Consider the following 17,068-nt stretch of genomic DNA (forward strand, 5'->3'; position numbering starts at 1 on the left):
TGGAGCAGAGTTTCCCTCTCAGAATAAGTACATGCGCTTATAGATTGTTTTGCTGATTATGCTGCAATAGACAAAGTATGCACAGGCATCTTCCTATTTCCAACCGACCTAAATATGTCTGTCTGAAGTGACTGAAGCAGGAAAGTCTTTTATTAGTCTTTGCAGTTCGACACCAGCAAACTCAAGTAAATGCACAATAATAAAAGTGAAAGCATTTCTCAAAGACTACTGCAGTTCTTGTTGGAAAATGCAGCTTTATTTACCAATACCAAATTACTTATGCATAAACTCTGAGCGAAAGCAAAAAAAAAAAAAAAAAAAAAAAGTGACAGTTTTTATCAAAACAATCACACAGCGTCAAAAGGGATTGGTTTATTTCTGAAATAGGGACAGCTTTCTCTGGTTGAAACTCCCACGTCCAATATCATATTTGGAGTGTTGCAAACCAAACCATCCTACAAACCATTGTTTGTATCATGTATTATTTGTTATCATGTCGAAATATCCGATGGGTCACTGTCGTCAATAAACTTTGCATTTAAAATGTGGTCTTTCCAAAGTGATTTTGATGTACACGGTTTCTAGAGCCTTAGGAAGGGGGGAAAGATCCGCAGCATCACTGATCTAAGGTTGTGCTACACAAAGGACACTTGGTGCTTTCAGGAGCTCTTGGAGAACATTTTATCCAGCCGGCTGGATCACTGTTGGATGAATGTTTAAGAGCTAGGTGCTTCCAGTGTTACATTTCATAATAAGACCTTAATGTGATCAGTCAAGGACAGCAGGATGATTTCCTAGAGATCAATGGTTTTCTGTGGTTAAAACTCCATCTTCACCTTTTCAAAATTCTGCAAGCTATCAGTTAAATTGCATAGTTTAGCTAATTTTTTTTATTTCAGACCCAATGTTGATGTGTTTCCAGTTGAGCTGAGCAGTCATACTTTAATACCAGGTATTTTAAAGAGTTGAAAATGCTATCTGCTCTAACATAGCCTCTGAACAACTGTTGAACAACCCACTCTGTGTTTTCACATTTCCCACCCACAGTCTATCTCTGCATCTCTCTCTCTCTCTCTGTCTCTCTTTCTCTCTGTTTTTTTAGCGTGAACGATTGCATCCTCTTTGTGAATGATGTTGATGTGAGGGAGGTGACACACAGCCAAGCTGTAGAGGCCCTGAAGGAGGCAGGTGCTATTGTCCGCCTCTATGTTCTCCGCAGAAAACCAGCAGCAGAAAAAGTCACCGAAATCAAACTAATCAAAGGGCCTAAAGGTAAGCGACTACAGCGTGTAAACCGTCAACCCTCTTGCGCGAGCTCTCAGATGCCGTGCACCCAGCGTAAGCTCTGCCCTCAGGATTTTACGAAATCTGCTGTGTGTTAACCCACACTTTCTGCTCCCCTCGTATCTCTCCTTTCTCTCAGGATTAGGTTTCAGCATCGCCGGAGGCGTGGGAAACCAGCACATACCGGGAGATAACAGCATCTACGTCACCAAGATCATCGAAGGCGGGGCGGCTCATAAAGACGGCCGCCTGCAGATCGGGGACAAAATCTTAGCGGTCGGTCACTCACTCAAAAAAAAATTTAAAATGTGCCAGCGCGCCCACACACAAACACCACATGTCACCGACTGTCTGAGACCCACATCCTCTGAACACATGGATGCATATTCACACATTTACACACTCACATATTGTGTGCTGAAGCAGTAACGACCCAGAGCCAAGATAATTACAGCTGTGATTTTTACTGCCAGACAATACTTTCATTACCATCTTAATATGTGTGTAGGATTGAGAACTGTAAATATTTATTTGCATTGCAGCTAAAATGATTCTCAAGCAGCATTACTGCCATCTGCTGGACAAGACAGAAAGTCACACCAGAAACTCCAAAAATTATTCTCAGCTTTAATTTTAAACACTTTTTTTTTTGTTCTGAGAGTTTTTCATCACTAATATGCAAGTCCAGATCACTTTTTTGAAGCAGTTACGTTAAAACTGGTTCTGCCTACATGTTTGCTCAACTAGTTACACCTTTAGCTAGTTTAAATCATAGTGACAGAGATACTGATGCACAGAATGAATGTCATAGGTGAATGATGGAAGAAGAAAATGAGATAAATGTGTTTTTTGTTTAACATAAGTCAATATAAGCAATTAAATGATGCATTGCAGTTCTAAAATATACATTTTACATTGTCTAGTGTTGTGTTTTGAACAAGTGAGAAATATACAGCAGTGACGTGTGTTGAGGTGAGGCATTTTCCATAAAATGCCTCACCTGTCCTTATGGAAAATAATATATAATTATAAACTAATTTATATTACTATTTTCACCCTGTGGTTTGTACTACAAAGTACCTATTTTTTATTTAGCTTAACCAATTCTGATTATTTTTTTCTTCAAAATGGCTTAATTTTTGCATTTTCCCATTCAAATGCTCAGAAGCAAAGCAGGTGAGGCAGCAGCCAGTTGAACCTCACTTGCGATTGTGCAACTCGCTAACTGCACTGGCTGCCACTCTATGAGAGCATGTTATTTACATTGTACATGTTTTGATTATGGTTTCTGGATGTTTTGTTTGTCTCTTTTTGCTGTTAACTTCATTGTATGTGTTTGTCTGTTGTCTTTTCATGTAAATGGATGCTGACAATGTTATGAACCAATTTCCCTACGGAAACAAACATAGCCATCTATCTTGTGCATAAGCACTTATCCTCATACAATCCACTGTGACATTAACTAAAACAACTAGAAAAGGTACAAAAGTGTTTTTTTTTTTGTTTGTTTGTTTGGGTTTTTTTTTTTACATCTCTTTACTTCTCTATCAGGAAGTTACTTTTACCAGGAATACTTTCTATGTTCTGTTGTCACTGCTTGTCATACCAGGAAACTCTCTACTTTCTACTTCAGTTTTCCATGAGAACAATCCACATCTCTCTCATATCGCTCTGCATAAAGTATGTTGTACAACTGCAGCCACAACAAAATGTGATCCTGCAAAGAAAAACAAAGAAAACATTTACTCTGGACACTATGTAGTTGTATGAAATAAATACACACTTGAGGCTCTGATTGGGCCATATTAATACATCAAGCAAGATTTCTTTTGCAGATGAGAATAATGTTTCTAACATTTTAACCAAACAACAAACTTTGAACTATCTTACTAAGAGTTCTTGTAATTTTAAAAAAATCTTAATGTAATCCTGATCATGTTTACCTGCATTTCGTTACAAATCCAGGTGAACAACGTGTGTCTGGAGGATGTGATGCATGAGGACGCGGTGGGAGCTTTGAAGAACACAGCTGAGGTGGTGTACCTCAGGGTGGCCAAGCCAAACAACCTCTTTCTGACAAACTCCTACAACCCGCCAGACCTCACCAGCAGTAAGCACATCTTCACGTTGTTGTTTGGGAAACTGGATCTATGAGAGAAAACGTGAACACTAAATAGCTTCTTATATTTTTATTAAAAGCATAGTAATTTTTTCAAGTTCTTCCACCTGAAATGCAAACACAACAATAAATCAGTTGAGGTGGAAGCTCATTCCACCTTTTGATGAATATGCACTGTTATTTTTTAATTTTTTTAAAAGGTGCAAATCTTTATTTCTGTGTTTAAGTTCGATACATAAAAATGATTTATCTGGAGGAAATGCATTTGGACATTGAAAAATATGTTAATGCTGCATTTGTATCAGTTTATACAAGCAGTATTCATTTAGTGGAAAAGGGAAACTATTCAAACCAACTTGGCAATATGTGGAAAAGTGTGTGCTTCCTAAACATGCTAACTTTTACTGACAAATGATTTCTTCCATCATTATGGAGAAATGTTGGCCCACTCTTCCTAAAAGAATAGTTTTAATTTTAAGACAGTGACATAAGATTTAAGTTGGAGTTAAGTCTATTTTGGGTTTAACTAGGCCACTCCAGAGCCTGCTTACCAGTTTTTTTGAGCTATTCAGCTGAATCACTGACCTCCTCCGTAACCAAGGTGTACTTTATGAACTTATGGCTGTGTGTTCAAGATTTTCCATTAGAAAGCAAAATTAATGGTTCCTTCTGCTGTAAATTCTCGCATTACCACCACGTTTAACGGTTGATAAAATCTTCCTTTTCCTGAAATGCTGTTAGTGTGAGGCCAGATGTTACAGGGCACATACTTTCTAAAAGTTAACACTTTTATCTTATCAATCCACAGAACATTTTTCTTACAGAAATCACCTAGAAGGTGTTTTTTTCTTCTTTTTTGGAACATGTAAGACAATCCTTTGTGCTTTATTATATCAACAGTAGTTTTGCGCTTTAAACTCTCCCCTTGATGCTATTTTTGCTCAGTGTCTTTCTTATATTTGGTCCGTGAACACTGACCCTGACTCAAGTGAGAGATGCAGATCTTTAGATGTTGTTCTTGGTACTTTTGTGGCATCTTGAAGTAATTTTGAGAAGCTTAGCTAAAGGTCGAAGTCTCCTCCGTGAATAAAGGCCTCCACTTTGCTGGACTCCCAAAGCTTCAGTAATGGTTTTGTAAACCTTCCCTGACTGAAAGATTTTCGTGACTGTTTATCATCATCTCACCATGTTTTGGGTTTCCAGATCTTTCAGTCTACTTTATGTTGTTAGACAGGGTCACTGATTCCTCAACTCTTCAGGTCTTGTTGTGGTTTATGAAGTTGAACTGTGGTTTAATAAGGGAGGCGGTTGCTTTTCCACAAACCCTTGGTTGTCTGATGTTACAATTTGTTTGATGTTCTGAAAAATGTAGGTGAAAGAAAAAAAGAAAAACCAGATGAAATATGTAATGGACAAATACTTCTGTCACAGCATGTAGCTTCTCACTTTCAAATGTCATTTGTGAGGCTGAACGTTTACATTTATACATTTTATTTCCATTTTTGTGGGGGTATTCTGATAGGGCAAGAGTGTTAGCATAATGCTAAAGCTATTTCCTGTACCTTTTCTTTTACTGGCGCAAACTGCAGAGGAAACAAGTTGTATACAAAAATTCTGAGTACGCTTCATTTCTAAGTTACATTAAACAGTTGGTGATTTACAATTCAGACTTATTCAGGTAGGTACAGCGTGACAGAAGAAAGCGTCTCATATTTTATGTGCAGCACTGCTCTGCTATATAATCCCTCTTTTGGTTTCTCGTGTGTTTTCCCAGCATATTCCCATATGGATACTGAACTTAGCCACCCCAACTATCTTGGATCAGATTACCCACAAGCCCTCACCCCCACCTCGCCGAGTCGCTTTTCTCCTGTGCTGCACGGCCTGATGGGAGATGACGACATACCCAGGTGATTTTTGAATCACCATGTTGTATTACCAGTCCACAACTTTTACCAGTAGAGTTTGTATAACCAATTAGATGAATTCTGGTTGCAGAGAGCCTCGCAGAGTCTTGATTCACCGAGGCTCCACGGGTCTGGGCTTCAACATTGTAGGGGGAGAGGATGGAGAGGGCATATTTATCTCCTTCATCCTGGCAGGAGGGCCAGCCGACCTCAGCGGGGAGCTTCACAAGGGCGACCAGATCCTTAGTGTAATGACATCTCCTGTCACCAGAAATTTGAAACGCATATGCCTACCAGATGGGGCTGTAAACATTCTCGCTGTGTGTACATTTCTTAGGTGAACGGCGTGGATTTGCGCATGGCCACGCATGAGCAGGCTGCCGCGGCTCTGAAGAACGCTGGCCAGACCGTAACCATCATCGCTCAGTACAGGCCCGAAGGTAAAACCGCTGCACACGTTTTCACTCCACTTTCCATATAATTTGCATAGATTGCCTAACTGATTACTCAAGCAGAAACACTTGCAGCTTTCAGCATAAAAGTGGCTACATCGAGGACATCTGAGAATGTGTTTGGGGGGGATGATTAAATTTTTCATGAGGTTTCATTAGATTAGTGTCATCCATTGGAGAGATGAGTTTGATTTCGGTTTGCTACCTCTGGCGAAGTGTGTTCATTTGTTTACTGTGGCAGCCACAATATATCCTAAAGTGATAGCAGCGACACCCAAACATTTTGTAGGACTGAAACTCACTGACCAAATCACTAGGAGAATCAGAATTATAGCGCGTTATAAGATGCAATTATCTCCAAGCCATTTTTATAAGGTACATGTTGTAGTTTTTACAACTTTTCCTTTTCCATTTTATTGTAAGGATATTCATTTCCATTTCTGAAGTTAAGAAATATATTTTCTTTGGCTTGTCTTTTTTAGAAGTGAAACAGCACTGGCAAATTATCTCCTAACCCACAATGACAATCCCAGTCTTCCTGCGGTTTGCTGCTCTTCTGTTTTTCTGTGATGAAAAATGTCAATTAGAAAAATAAATATTTAAATTTGTGTAGTATCCAGATAGTTTTTGCTCTGGTTCTGACCAGCATTTTTACTCAAATGTTTACAACAAAGGTTTTGTAAAGCAAAAAACAACAGTAAATCGAAATCTAAAGGATTTCTACACAATGCTTTAGATAGTGTGGGTTTAATTTCACAGCTGACATGTAGTCAAATCTGTCCTGCAACTGAAACTTTATTTTAATCTTTGATCAATTTTCTCACAACTGCATCAGTAGAGCTATCAGCTACAACTTTATTCAAATGTTTAAGGTTTCTTGGCTCTAAACTCAAGTGATTTTGACTCATCAAAGTAGCGATCTGAAATAGCTGAACATTAAATGAATGTATTTTTTCTCTTTTAGAGTACAGCCGTTTTGAAGCTAAAATCCATGACTTGCGGGAACAGCTGATGAACAGCAGCATGGGCTCTGGGACTACAACACTAAGAAGCAACCCAAAGAGAGGCTTCTACATCAGGTACTGACAGAGATCTCACAAACTGCTGAGAAAACAAAAGGTTCATGTATTTTTACATGGATCTTGATGACATTATAAGTAACGTTATGCTTTCGTAGTTAGAAATGAGGTTGCTTGCGTTCTAGCTTCAACTAAATTATTACTTATTACTTAAAGTAATTGTTACTCAGGATTAAGGATTCACTTAACGTGGTCACAGTTAAGTGAATCTTTAAATTGTCTGTGTAGAAATGGAAAATAAAAGAAAACCTCTCTAACTGGTTAACAATACAAATCATGAGTTGATTAGTCTTAAGTAAAATTATGCTACATAGCAGTTTTTATAAGTTAATAATGCTGTATAACAATGTTCTTTCCTTCAGTAGAGTCATAGCTGTGACTTTAGTTACAATCCTCCTTAAAGTGGACATTTTGATCAATTGTGGTCAAATTTAAGTTGAGAAGCTCCTTCTTAAATGCTTGATTTTGAACTCTTACATCACTCAGGGCTCTTTTTGACTACGACAAGACGGCGGACTGTGGTTTCCTCAGTCAAGCCCTGGGCTTCAAGTTTGGGGACGTTCTGCATGTGTTGGACTGCGGCGATGAAGAATGGTGGCAGGCCCGGAAGGTCAGCCCGCAGAATGAGGCTGAGGAGGTTGGCTTCATCCCCAGCAAACACAGGTCAGGGAACGAACTTGCCTCGGGATCCAGCAGCTGCTAGGAACTGTGTGTAAGCAATGTTGTGTTTGACAAAAGGCCGTCAGTAGAATCTGTCATTTCAACAGGGTGGAAAGAAAAGAGTGGTCTCGTGTTAACACCAAAGAGAGGGTATGTTCACTCACTACACTTTAAATCTGAATATTTCTTACGTGTTGTAATCTTTTTGTTCTCCTCTGTATTGCAGGACCACGGTCGAGACAGTGTGGGCACTCAAGGTGATTAGCATATAGATGTGCCTTAGCTTGATTGTTCGGATTAGTTAGTCTTGAATCCATCTACATGGGTTTGTTGACGTGAACCCAATATCTTTGTTTATAGATGAAAAATTACCGAGTTCCATCATTCAGAAAAGTAAAGGTCTCCGTCAGCCTCCAATGAGCAGGATTTAGGGAAAATATTTGAATGTCTTCTAAATTAAAACAGCGGCGCTCGTCACAGACTAATACATGCTCAAATTTAGAGACACACATGGAGAAACAAAGCCAGATCTCATTTTGAAATAATGAAAAGAACTGTGGCTGATTGCTGCTGTGTTCTGTCACCAGGGAGAGATAAAACCCCACACAGTTATGAGACAGTTACTCAAGTGGAAGGTAAGACCTCACAAAGGCGTGTTTTGGGCCTGCTATCCAAGTCTTTAATGTGACATTTCATTTTTGTTTTTATTTCTCTTTTGTGATTGAAGCCGCTCTGTTTGCTCTCTCTCTCTCTCTCCCTCTCCTTGTAAGTACATTACGCAAGGCCGATCATCATTCTGGGTCCGGTGAAGGACAGGATAAATGACGACCTGTTGTCCGAGTTCCCTGATAAGTTCGGATCCTGTGTCCCTCGTGAGTAATTTTGCCGTCGCTCTCGGAGACTGATCTGCTCCGTGCTTTTTTGTTCAACGTCGCCGCTGCCGCCAGCAGCGGTTTTAGGATGACGTGTGAATAAAAGCGATCGTTTTGATTCTGAGATTCACGACAGGATGTTGGTGTGCATTCATTTGTCTCTGGTTGTCCTTCATTTGACAGACACAACGCGGCCTAAGAGGGATTATGAGGTGGACGGGCGAGACTATCATTTTGTGTCCTCCAGGGAACAGATGGAAAAGGACATCCAGAGCCACCGGTTCATTGAAGCCGGGCAGTACAACAGTCATCTGTACGGCACCAGCGTGCAGAGCGTCCGCGAGGTGGCCGAGCAAGTGAGCAGCCCTCTTTTCCTCTCCGCAAAAACAAAAAAAAAAAAAAAATTCATAACCATCTTATAATACAAATGGTTTCTATATAAGTTAACATGTTTTAAATTAGACACATTTAGTCGTCAAAAATCTTAGAATATACTTTATTTGTCCCCAATTATTATTGATCCCCAAAGTAGCTTGTTTTCAAGCTACTCCATCTATGGTGTTAAATATCAATAATACAAACATAACCATAAGAGATAAAGTTTATAAATATATATATATATATATATATCTTCATATACGTAAGAATGAAGCAAGTCATTCAATACGACTGAATATAAATAAACGAATAACAAACATGTACATGCAAATATCCATAATCTAAAACTAATCTATAAATGAATGCAGAGAAAATAATACAATAATAATAATAACTAAGAATCCAATAATACAAAACATCTACCTGCCTTGCATAAGTATTCATACCTCTTGTTCCTTTTTCACATTTTGTCACTTTGATCACAAACCTTTAAAATATTTTAATCAGGATTTTATGTGCTGGACCAAGTCATGCATAAAGTGACAGGAAAACGATACTCAAGGATTCAAGGAATTTATTTATTGTCACACCAGCTTTTCTTTTTTGTGATGCAAAATTTGGACCCAGGTCCCAGATTAAGAAATATAATAAATAAATAAATAAATATCGACGTATACAGCCACTGCAACTGTTTTGCAGGGAACGGTCAAAATTTTCAGCCTGTAGTTCTGAAGCTAAAACTTCATCAAAATCTGATTCTATAAAATATGCAAAACCCCAAAACTCTCCTTTTAAAAACCACATATTTCTCTCCTCTGTTCATCCATGAATTGAGTTAAGTTGTTCTATCAAATATGCAATGCGCTGTGTTTGGGACAAGGCATCCTTACTGCACAAGAATAATACGTAACTAATTGCACCTAGCCTCCAGTGTCTGATCGTCCAGCCAGTTAGCAGCTTAATCAAAACTAAACTTGCTGTTTTCTTTTCGTAGCCCAAAACAATTCATGTCAATGTTTGTTTTTGTTTTTGTTTTTTTTTCCTTTTGCCCAAGCAGCAGGGAAAACACTGCATCCTGGATGTTTCAGCTAACGCTGTGCGTAGACTACAAGCTGCTCAACTTCATCCCATCGCCATCTTTGTCCGGCCCAAGTCACTGGAGAATGTTTTGTACGTATTTTAAAAGAGATTCCTTTAGCAATTATTGCTGCAACAGAAAACGGTGTGTGATAAAGTTTCTGAATATGGCCTCACCAGAGAAATCAACACTCGACTGACAGAGGAGCAGGCCAGGAAAGCAATGGACCGAGCCCTCAAACTAGAACAGGACTTCATCGAGTGCTTCTCAGGTAAAAGCAGACACATGTTGGGTAAAAATACTTTTTGTCTCAGTTTATTAACCTAAGTTCCTCCATGTTCTCCCCGTGCTCCCAGGTGTTCTCACCAAGTGCTCCAGCTTTTTCCCACAGTCCAAAGATACAATTTTTACTTTAATTGGTTCTCTAAATTGCCCCCAGGTGTGAGTGTGTTCACGGTTGTTTGTCCAAGGATAAAATGGTGATCGATCCTCACCTAATAAATGGATGGATGGGTGTATGGGCTAACGAAACATTCTCTTATCCATTTTTAATCGGTTTTTCTAAATCTTTTCCTCCCAGTTTAAATGCCAACACATTGCAATGGCCACTCACTCTGCCTTCACAATGACAGGCTGCTTCTGTTTAACTGAGTGAGTTAAATGCTTTGAGCCCTCCTGGTGCCTTTTGGGAGGACTCAGAGCGTTTTAACATTTCACAGACACATTTAGGGCAAATGTCCCCGGGAGTCGGAGCGCGGATGCCAGGTTTCTTCTCAAATCTGGTGCCCACCACGATTTACAACCAGTCACAAAGAGTGAGAATCATTTTCCGGATGTGTGTTTTAGGAGAAATACGATGGGTTCAACTGCATTTTGGGCGTTAAATCTCTTCATGTATATTTTTTTTCAACATTTTCTTACCTCCCCTTTGCTTTCCGGTGGCAGCCGTCGTGGAAGGGGAGAGCTTTGAAGAGGTTTATCACAAAGTAAAGACAGTGATCGAGGAGCAATCAGGGCCTTACATCTGGATCCCCACTCGGGAGAGGCTGTGATGCTGCAACCGACCCGACTTGCCCTCGCCTCCCGACCCTCACAGCCACAGACCGCCGCCGCCATTCACCCTTCACAGCCGAGCCAGCCTCGCCTGCCTTCCCGTCCGTCCTCCAGCGAAGTCCGTGCTTAGGCGATCGCCGCTTAGCGACACAGAGAGACTAATGCCTGCAAAGAGCGGGAAAGCACGGGAAACGACACCGCGAGGCAAGTAAGGATACCAAAAAGGAGACTTTTTTTAAGAAAAAAAAAAACAACAACAACAAGGTGAACAAGCTGATGTGTAGTTCAACTGAAAGAGATCGGGAGAAAAGATTTTAGTCTAATTTTACTTTACCATTTAGGATCAGTTGGTATTTAGTATTAAAATGAACGCTGGATTTAAACAATGGATTTAAATTGGCCAAAATTAACTTACATTCAACAAAGATCCGGTTTAATGTTTCGGCCATTGAAAATCCACACACAGACGGCCGCGTTAGGCAGACTTTAACTGCATTTTGCACCATCCTGTATGCGAGCTGCGGTCCATGTTCTGTGGATCCCAAAAGCGTGTAGATGTGTCTGAGTAGACTTTGGAATAAAGCAGAGGGTAGACCTCACTTCTATGTGACAGTGATCCCTGGGACGGAGATGCTAACAAAAGAGCCTTTTAGCATCTCTTTTTTTTTTTAAACAACCTCCTAGTATCTTTGGAGAGTACTTCAGATTCTAGCGAGGCTCGCTCCCTTGACTAGGAGTCTTTTCTCAGCACTTTTTGTCAGTCTCTTCTTGGTTCTTGGTGCACACTTGAAACAACATCTCTGTAACCAAGACAAACATTTCTTCTGTTGCCCATTTTAAATATTATGAGGCAGATTTTAGCGGCGTTGCAGTTAATTTTGATTAAAAGCTCTTTAAGCTGAAGCATGCATCTTCACCGATGGAGTTATGGGAGAAAAACAGAAGAAAGAAAAAATAGGAAAAACAAAGAACGGCTAAAAGGTACAGTATCTTGCAAAAATATTTGAACTTTCTCACGTTTTGTCATGTTCAAACCGCGACCTTGTATGATTTGCAATAGGTGACCAGAATATTGTTCGTAATTGTTAAGTGAACGGATAAGGATTTTTTTACAAATCTAAATTTGAAAAACCTCCTTGTACATTTGCATTCAACCCCCACGAGTCAATTCTTGGTAGAAACTCTTTAAAAATACAAAAGCTAAAATGACTTTATCTAGTCTGGAAGAGTCCAAGGCGCTTTACGCATCTATTCACACACTGATGAGGGCAAGCGACTACATTTTACTCTGTTTTGCTCATTCAAACTGGACGGACACTGTGTGTCACGATCATCTTTGAAGCGTTGCCAGAGATTTCTTATTGGGTTTAGTTCTCGCCTTTGACTGGGACATTCAGGTGCATTATTATCATTCTTTGATCGCAACCGTTCCATTGCAGCTCCGGCTATATGTTTAAAGTCTTTTCTCGGAGATGAATCTCTCCCCCCAGTGGATTGTTCCCAGGATAATCCTGCGCTTATCTCCATTTATCCATCAGATTTGACCAGCTTTTGTGTCCTTGCTGAAGAAAAACAATATGATGCTGCCACCACTCTGTGACTATGTGTGGACGGTCTTCTCAGGCTGATGTGTAGTTAAAGAAAGTTACTTCAGCTTTTCAATCTAAGAAGTGTTATCACTTCTTAATAGAGGTCTAAATTTAAATGTGCACCGCTATTTTCAGATTTTTATTCATTAAATATTTTTTTAATAATGTACCCCTTTCTTCCCACTTCACAAATGTGCACCACTTTCCGCTGGTCTGGCTCGTAATACTCCAACATTTGAAGTTTTGAGGTCGTTGCATGACAAAACGTGGTAAAGCTCGAGATAAATGGATCCTTTTGCAAGGCACTGTATGTTCTTCTTCTCTGCCTCTTTATTGCAAGGGAGGGTTTTAGCATGTCTCGTAAAAGAAGAGGAGTAAAGAGACAAGAGGCTGGCCTTGAGTGGAAACTGATAATCCGACACGGTTTGGCTTCTTATGCACACACGCCCCGCACGCAGAACACACGTACAACCTCGCATCCCATCCAGCGACCCTCACACACACACACACACACGCCCACACACCCGCACACGCACACACGTGGAGTTGGACCCTCAGCTGTGAACCTGGCACACCCGTCTGCAGCTGTTCTGACCTGCTAGTCAGAATCCAGGATGAATGTTATCTCTCCAGGCACAAACAGCAGAGCTCTCGGCTTCACCTTGCTGGTCACTCTTCCAGGAGATCCCCTTTCAACGCGCAGACACGCACACTGTTTCCAGTGGCCGCGGTATAAGCCATTGCGTGTGTGTCTGCATCCGTAAGCATCTCTGCACAGCTGTGCATGTGTGGAAACTCCTCTCTGTGTGTGTATGAGGAGGAATAGGTCTTCTTTTATTCTCTCTCTTCCACTTTTCTCTGCTTCTTTCTCCCTCACGAGTCCACACAAATTAACTATAAGTCATGTTTAAAGACTATTTAAAAAAAAAAGAAATGGCCTCTATATATAAATATATATATAAATATATATCTTTTTTATGACAATTTGTAACAGGACTAAGTCTGTAAAGAATAATCAACATTTCCAAATAATATTTCATTGATTTCTTTGGGTAAAACAGTATTTTAGTTGTTGGGTTTACCCCCATATTCTCATTTTATTGTTGTTAAGCAAAAAGCAACACAGATAGAAAAAAAATGAACCATTTAAAGCAAACCTGACATAAATATGAAAGGGTAATATTTGGGGGAAAAAAAGTAAAAAAAAAAGTACTAATTGAGAAACATGTGCAATGCAGCTGCGTGTCTCTGTGTGACTGAATGTGTGTGTTTGTTGCAGGAAAGCGTCCATTATGTATAAAATATAGATAATGCTATAAGAGGAATCCAGCCTATGGTGGTTATGATGTATTATACATAAATGAGTGGCGTGAGCTTGTGGGTGCGTGCGTGAGAGGGTGAGACACACACGTGGAGATGTAGTGCAATACTGCCATGATGTTATGCAATGAAGATGGTTTTATGTGTAAGATTAACAAGAGTATCTATGAAGTTTGCACTGATGGCTACTAAACGTTGGACATGTCAGCAGGACAGAAACAGCGACTGAAGGAGAAACGAAAAGAGACGGAGAGTTTTAAGAGCATGTGTTTGTATTATATGTTCTGAATTATAAGAGTGAATATGGAAGTATTGATGGAAATAACCATTCATATTTTTTTTGTTTTTGTTTACCTGCTTCTCTCAGCACAAAGTGGATCTGCTTTTTAATGAATGGCAGTTTTTGGGGTTTTGGTTTACAGGTGCATGTAAATAAATCTGGAAAAAACAAAAAGATTATAATCAAAAGTCACTTTACTTCTGTAATCAACATGGAAAATTCATATGTAGGTACGCTGCACACAGTGATATATTTCAAAATTTATTTCTGTTAGTCTTATGATTATGGCTTGCAAAAGATTTGACTATTACAAACCAATTAAGTCATTAATAAATGAAGAAGAAGAAGCTGCTTGTTCAAAGAGTACAGGCAAAATAATGGAAAGTTTGGTGGAAGAAACACATGGTGACAGTTTTTACAGAGCCACCACACAGTGACCAGTCCAGGAGAAGAGCTGCAGATGTTACATTCCTTGTGCTAAGCCTGTCCTGCAATGGAAGCAATATCAGTGTCTGAATATTTACTTTTGATGGAGATTTTAATTTTTTTTTTACCCAGTCTCTTAAAAGTGCCAATATAAAATAAATCTGGTTTATAAATTCGAATCCTGTAGACAAGCTACGAGCTTCCATGCAGCAGCGTATCGATACGATGCAGTTTTATGCAAAAGAAGCCCAAATCAAGTATTCAGTGCATGTACTATACAATAGGCCTGTCACGATGACAAATTTTGCTGGACAATAAATTGTTCCAGAAGTTATTGCGATAAATGATAATACTGTTGTTTTGAGACCATTTTTAAGTAATATAATGTCAAACTTATAATGCAGGAGCACATTCTCAAAGATCAGTAAACTTTAAATTCTACTGGACATTTAACACTGGAACTGGAAGACATGTTAAATATCCAAAATAAGTAAGTAAAGCAACAAATAAAATGAGTTTTGAAGTCTTCGTAAACACAATTGTCGTAGTTGAGACCAAAGCACCAAGCTGAAGACTTTTATCATCCAGTTTTTGGTAGAAAGAGAGAAAAAAAAAACAGAAATAAACGATAAATAATACCGATGGAAATTGTTGAATTTACTTCGGTTTTTTTATGTGATTAATTGATTTATTGATTATTGTGACAGGCCTGTCCAGTACATGGAGTTACTTTTCAGTATGTTATCATTCCTGGACGTAAAATGTTCTTTCATTAGTCTTATGTAATAGCTTAACTATAACTCTGGGAAATTGAATTCTGCATATTTGTTAGCTGTAAGCCATAGTCATCAGAATTAATGGGGGGAAAAAAGAGAAATAAATCAATGTGTTCAGTAGCCACCTATTTCACTTTTTTAAATTGAATTTCTGAAAAGAAAAAAAAACAACTTTTCGATGATATTCTGTTTTAAGATGCATCTGTTTTACTTATTAAGAACTGTCACTAAAGCTCCATATCGAGTCGAGTCTGTATATTTTTGTATTTTTCTTTCTTTCTTTTTTTTTTTTCGGCCTCCCCGCCCCACACTGAGAAAGCTCTTGGGTCTTGGATGCAAAACGCTGTAAATACAAATAATGTTTGGTTTTTTTGGCGTGGCTCTCGGCGATCACTATCCTGAACGAGACCAAGTACGAGGACCCTCCATGGGAGCCACGGGCCCAGTTTAACTGCATTTACACACTCTGGGTGGGAAAAAACACACATATTTATACACACACACACGCGCGCGCAATCTCAGCATGTCTACACATGCATTTACATTTACAACACTCACAGAAGTGACAACTCACACTCATTGATTGAATAATATGTTTTCAGTTTATTTCTTTGAGGGTTTCAATGTATTTCTTAATATCTCTCTCTCTCAGCCATCCATATCATAGTGTGATATTCCTTATAAAGTATATGAATTTTTACAGAAAAGACTGATTACAAAGTTACAAACTGATGCAGAAGAATATATTCAATAATGACATTATGAAGCAAAATAAAATGTTCCAGTTCAGTGAAGCGCTTGTTGTAAATTAGCTATAAAATAATAAAAATGGATTTAAAAATGCTTTCTGAACACTTGGACTCGGATGCCTTCTTGTTTTTCTGGTTAGTTTAAAATGGTCCCTTGGAGTTCCACAGGTGGAGATTAGCAGGACAACCAGAGGGGGGCGCTCATCCTCCACGTTTAGCCTCTTATACAAGCACCACTCGCTGCATCTGCACAGACATGCTTTGTGTGTTTTTTTGTTTTTCTTGGATGACGGCTTCCCTACAACCCCAACCTCATTCCCCTCACTGGGAAAAACAACATTTTTTTTTTCTCTGGGAAGCATATATTCATAAACATCCCTCGATCTGATCACATGCTCTGCTGCAGGGCATCAATGTCTGGATATTTGAGAATGTTCAGACACTCAAGATTGTGCATGCATGATCCTGCATCCAAACTCAATCATTCAGCTGAAAAAGAAGAGAGGAGAAGAACCAACTCTTTGTTACCGACTCATAATGCCACTGAACTTTTCTTAGTTTCTGAGAAAGACTTTGAAGAACTTAGCAGATAATACTGATTTAGCTTTAAATAATTCACGTTGCTTCCATAGTCAGTCAGTTTCACTCAAAGGTAAACAGTCATTCAGGGATTTTAATGAGGCATTTAGACAAATGTTTTTTCACCGGGAATTGATGACGACACCAGAAACCTTGCAGGGATTTTTAAGATAAGAATCGGTTGCACAATTCAGAATTTAATATGTTCCCTGATCTCTGGATAAAAATCCTTTAGCTTGTTGGAGAACAATCATCTTATTTTTTGGAGCCGTTAACAAGCATCTGGCGAAATCCTGACTGTGACCTCTCTCCTTTGCAGAATTGGCAGAGTTGATTTAAATTGGTTCGTTTCCTGGCACAGAAGCTCTTGAGCAAACTCCCTACATTTTTTTAATTAGGTTTAGGTCAGAGCCATTCAGGAAACTTCATTTTATCCAGCTTTATCCTTTCCAAGCCCAGTTTTGACA

General features: G+C 39.2%; 1 protein-coding gene across 6 annotated transcripts in view; it reads left to right on the forward strand.

Moving 5' to 3' along the window:
- LOC122845071 (disks large homolog 4) overlaps positions 1 to 16,116 on the forward strand; it is an 86,295-nt gene extending 70,179 nt beyond the window's left edge. For all 6 annotated transcript variants that reach the window (XM_044141074.1, XM_044141072.1, XM_044141073.1 and 3 more), the window contains 16 exons: positions 1,103 to 1,272; positions 1,424 to 1,560; positions 3,250 to 3,394; positions 5,178 to 5,313; positions 5,402 to 5,558; positions 5,648 to 5,750; positions 6,727 to 6,841; positions 7,328 to 7,504; positions 7,609 to 7,651; positions 7,728 to 7,758; positions 8,089 to 8,136; positions 8,272 to 8,373; positions 8,557 to 8,729; positions 9,809 to 9,921; positions 10,009 to 10,100; positions 10,775 to 16,116. In XM_044141074.1, the coding sequence (XP_043997009.1) occupies positions 1,103 to 1,272; positions 1,424 to 1,560; positions 3,250 to 3,394; positions 5,178 to 5,313; positions 5,402 to 5,558; positions 5,648 to 5,750; positions 6,727 to 6,841; positions 7,328 to 7,504; positions 7,609 to 7,651; positions 7,728 to 7,758; positions 8,089 to 8,136; positions 8,272 to 8,373; positions 8,557 to 8,729; positions 9,809 to 9,921; positions 10,009 to 10,100; positions 10,775 to 10,881 (1,849 nt within the window). In that variant the 3' untranslated portion in view covers positions 10,882 to 16,116. The remainder of the gene's footprint in view (positions 1 to 1,102; positions 1,273 to 1,423; positions 1,561 to 3,249; positions 3,395 to 5,177; positions 5,314 to 5,401; positions 5,559 to 5,647; positions 5,751 to 6,726; positions 6,842 to 7,327; positions 7,505 to 7,608; positions 7,652 to 7,727; positions 7,759 to 8,088; positions 8,137 to 8,271; positions 8,374 to 8,556; positions 8,730 to 9,808; positions 9,922 to 10,008; positions 10,101 to 10,774) is intronic.
- Positions 16,117 to 17,068: the final 952 nt, after the last annotated feature.

Source organism: Gambusia affinis, linkage group LG15, assembly GCF_019740435.1.
Source record: "Gambusia affinis linkage group LG15, SWU_Gaff_1.0, whole genome shotgun sequence".
In the NCBI taxonomy this organism is placed as follows: Eukaryota; Metazoa; Chordata; class Actinopteri; order Cyprinodontiformes; family Poeciliidae; genus Gambusia; species Gambusia affinis.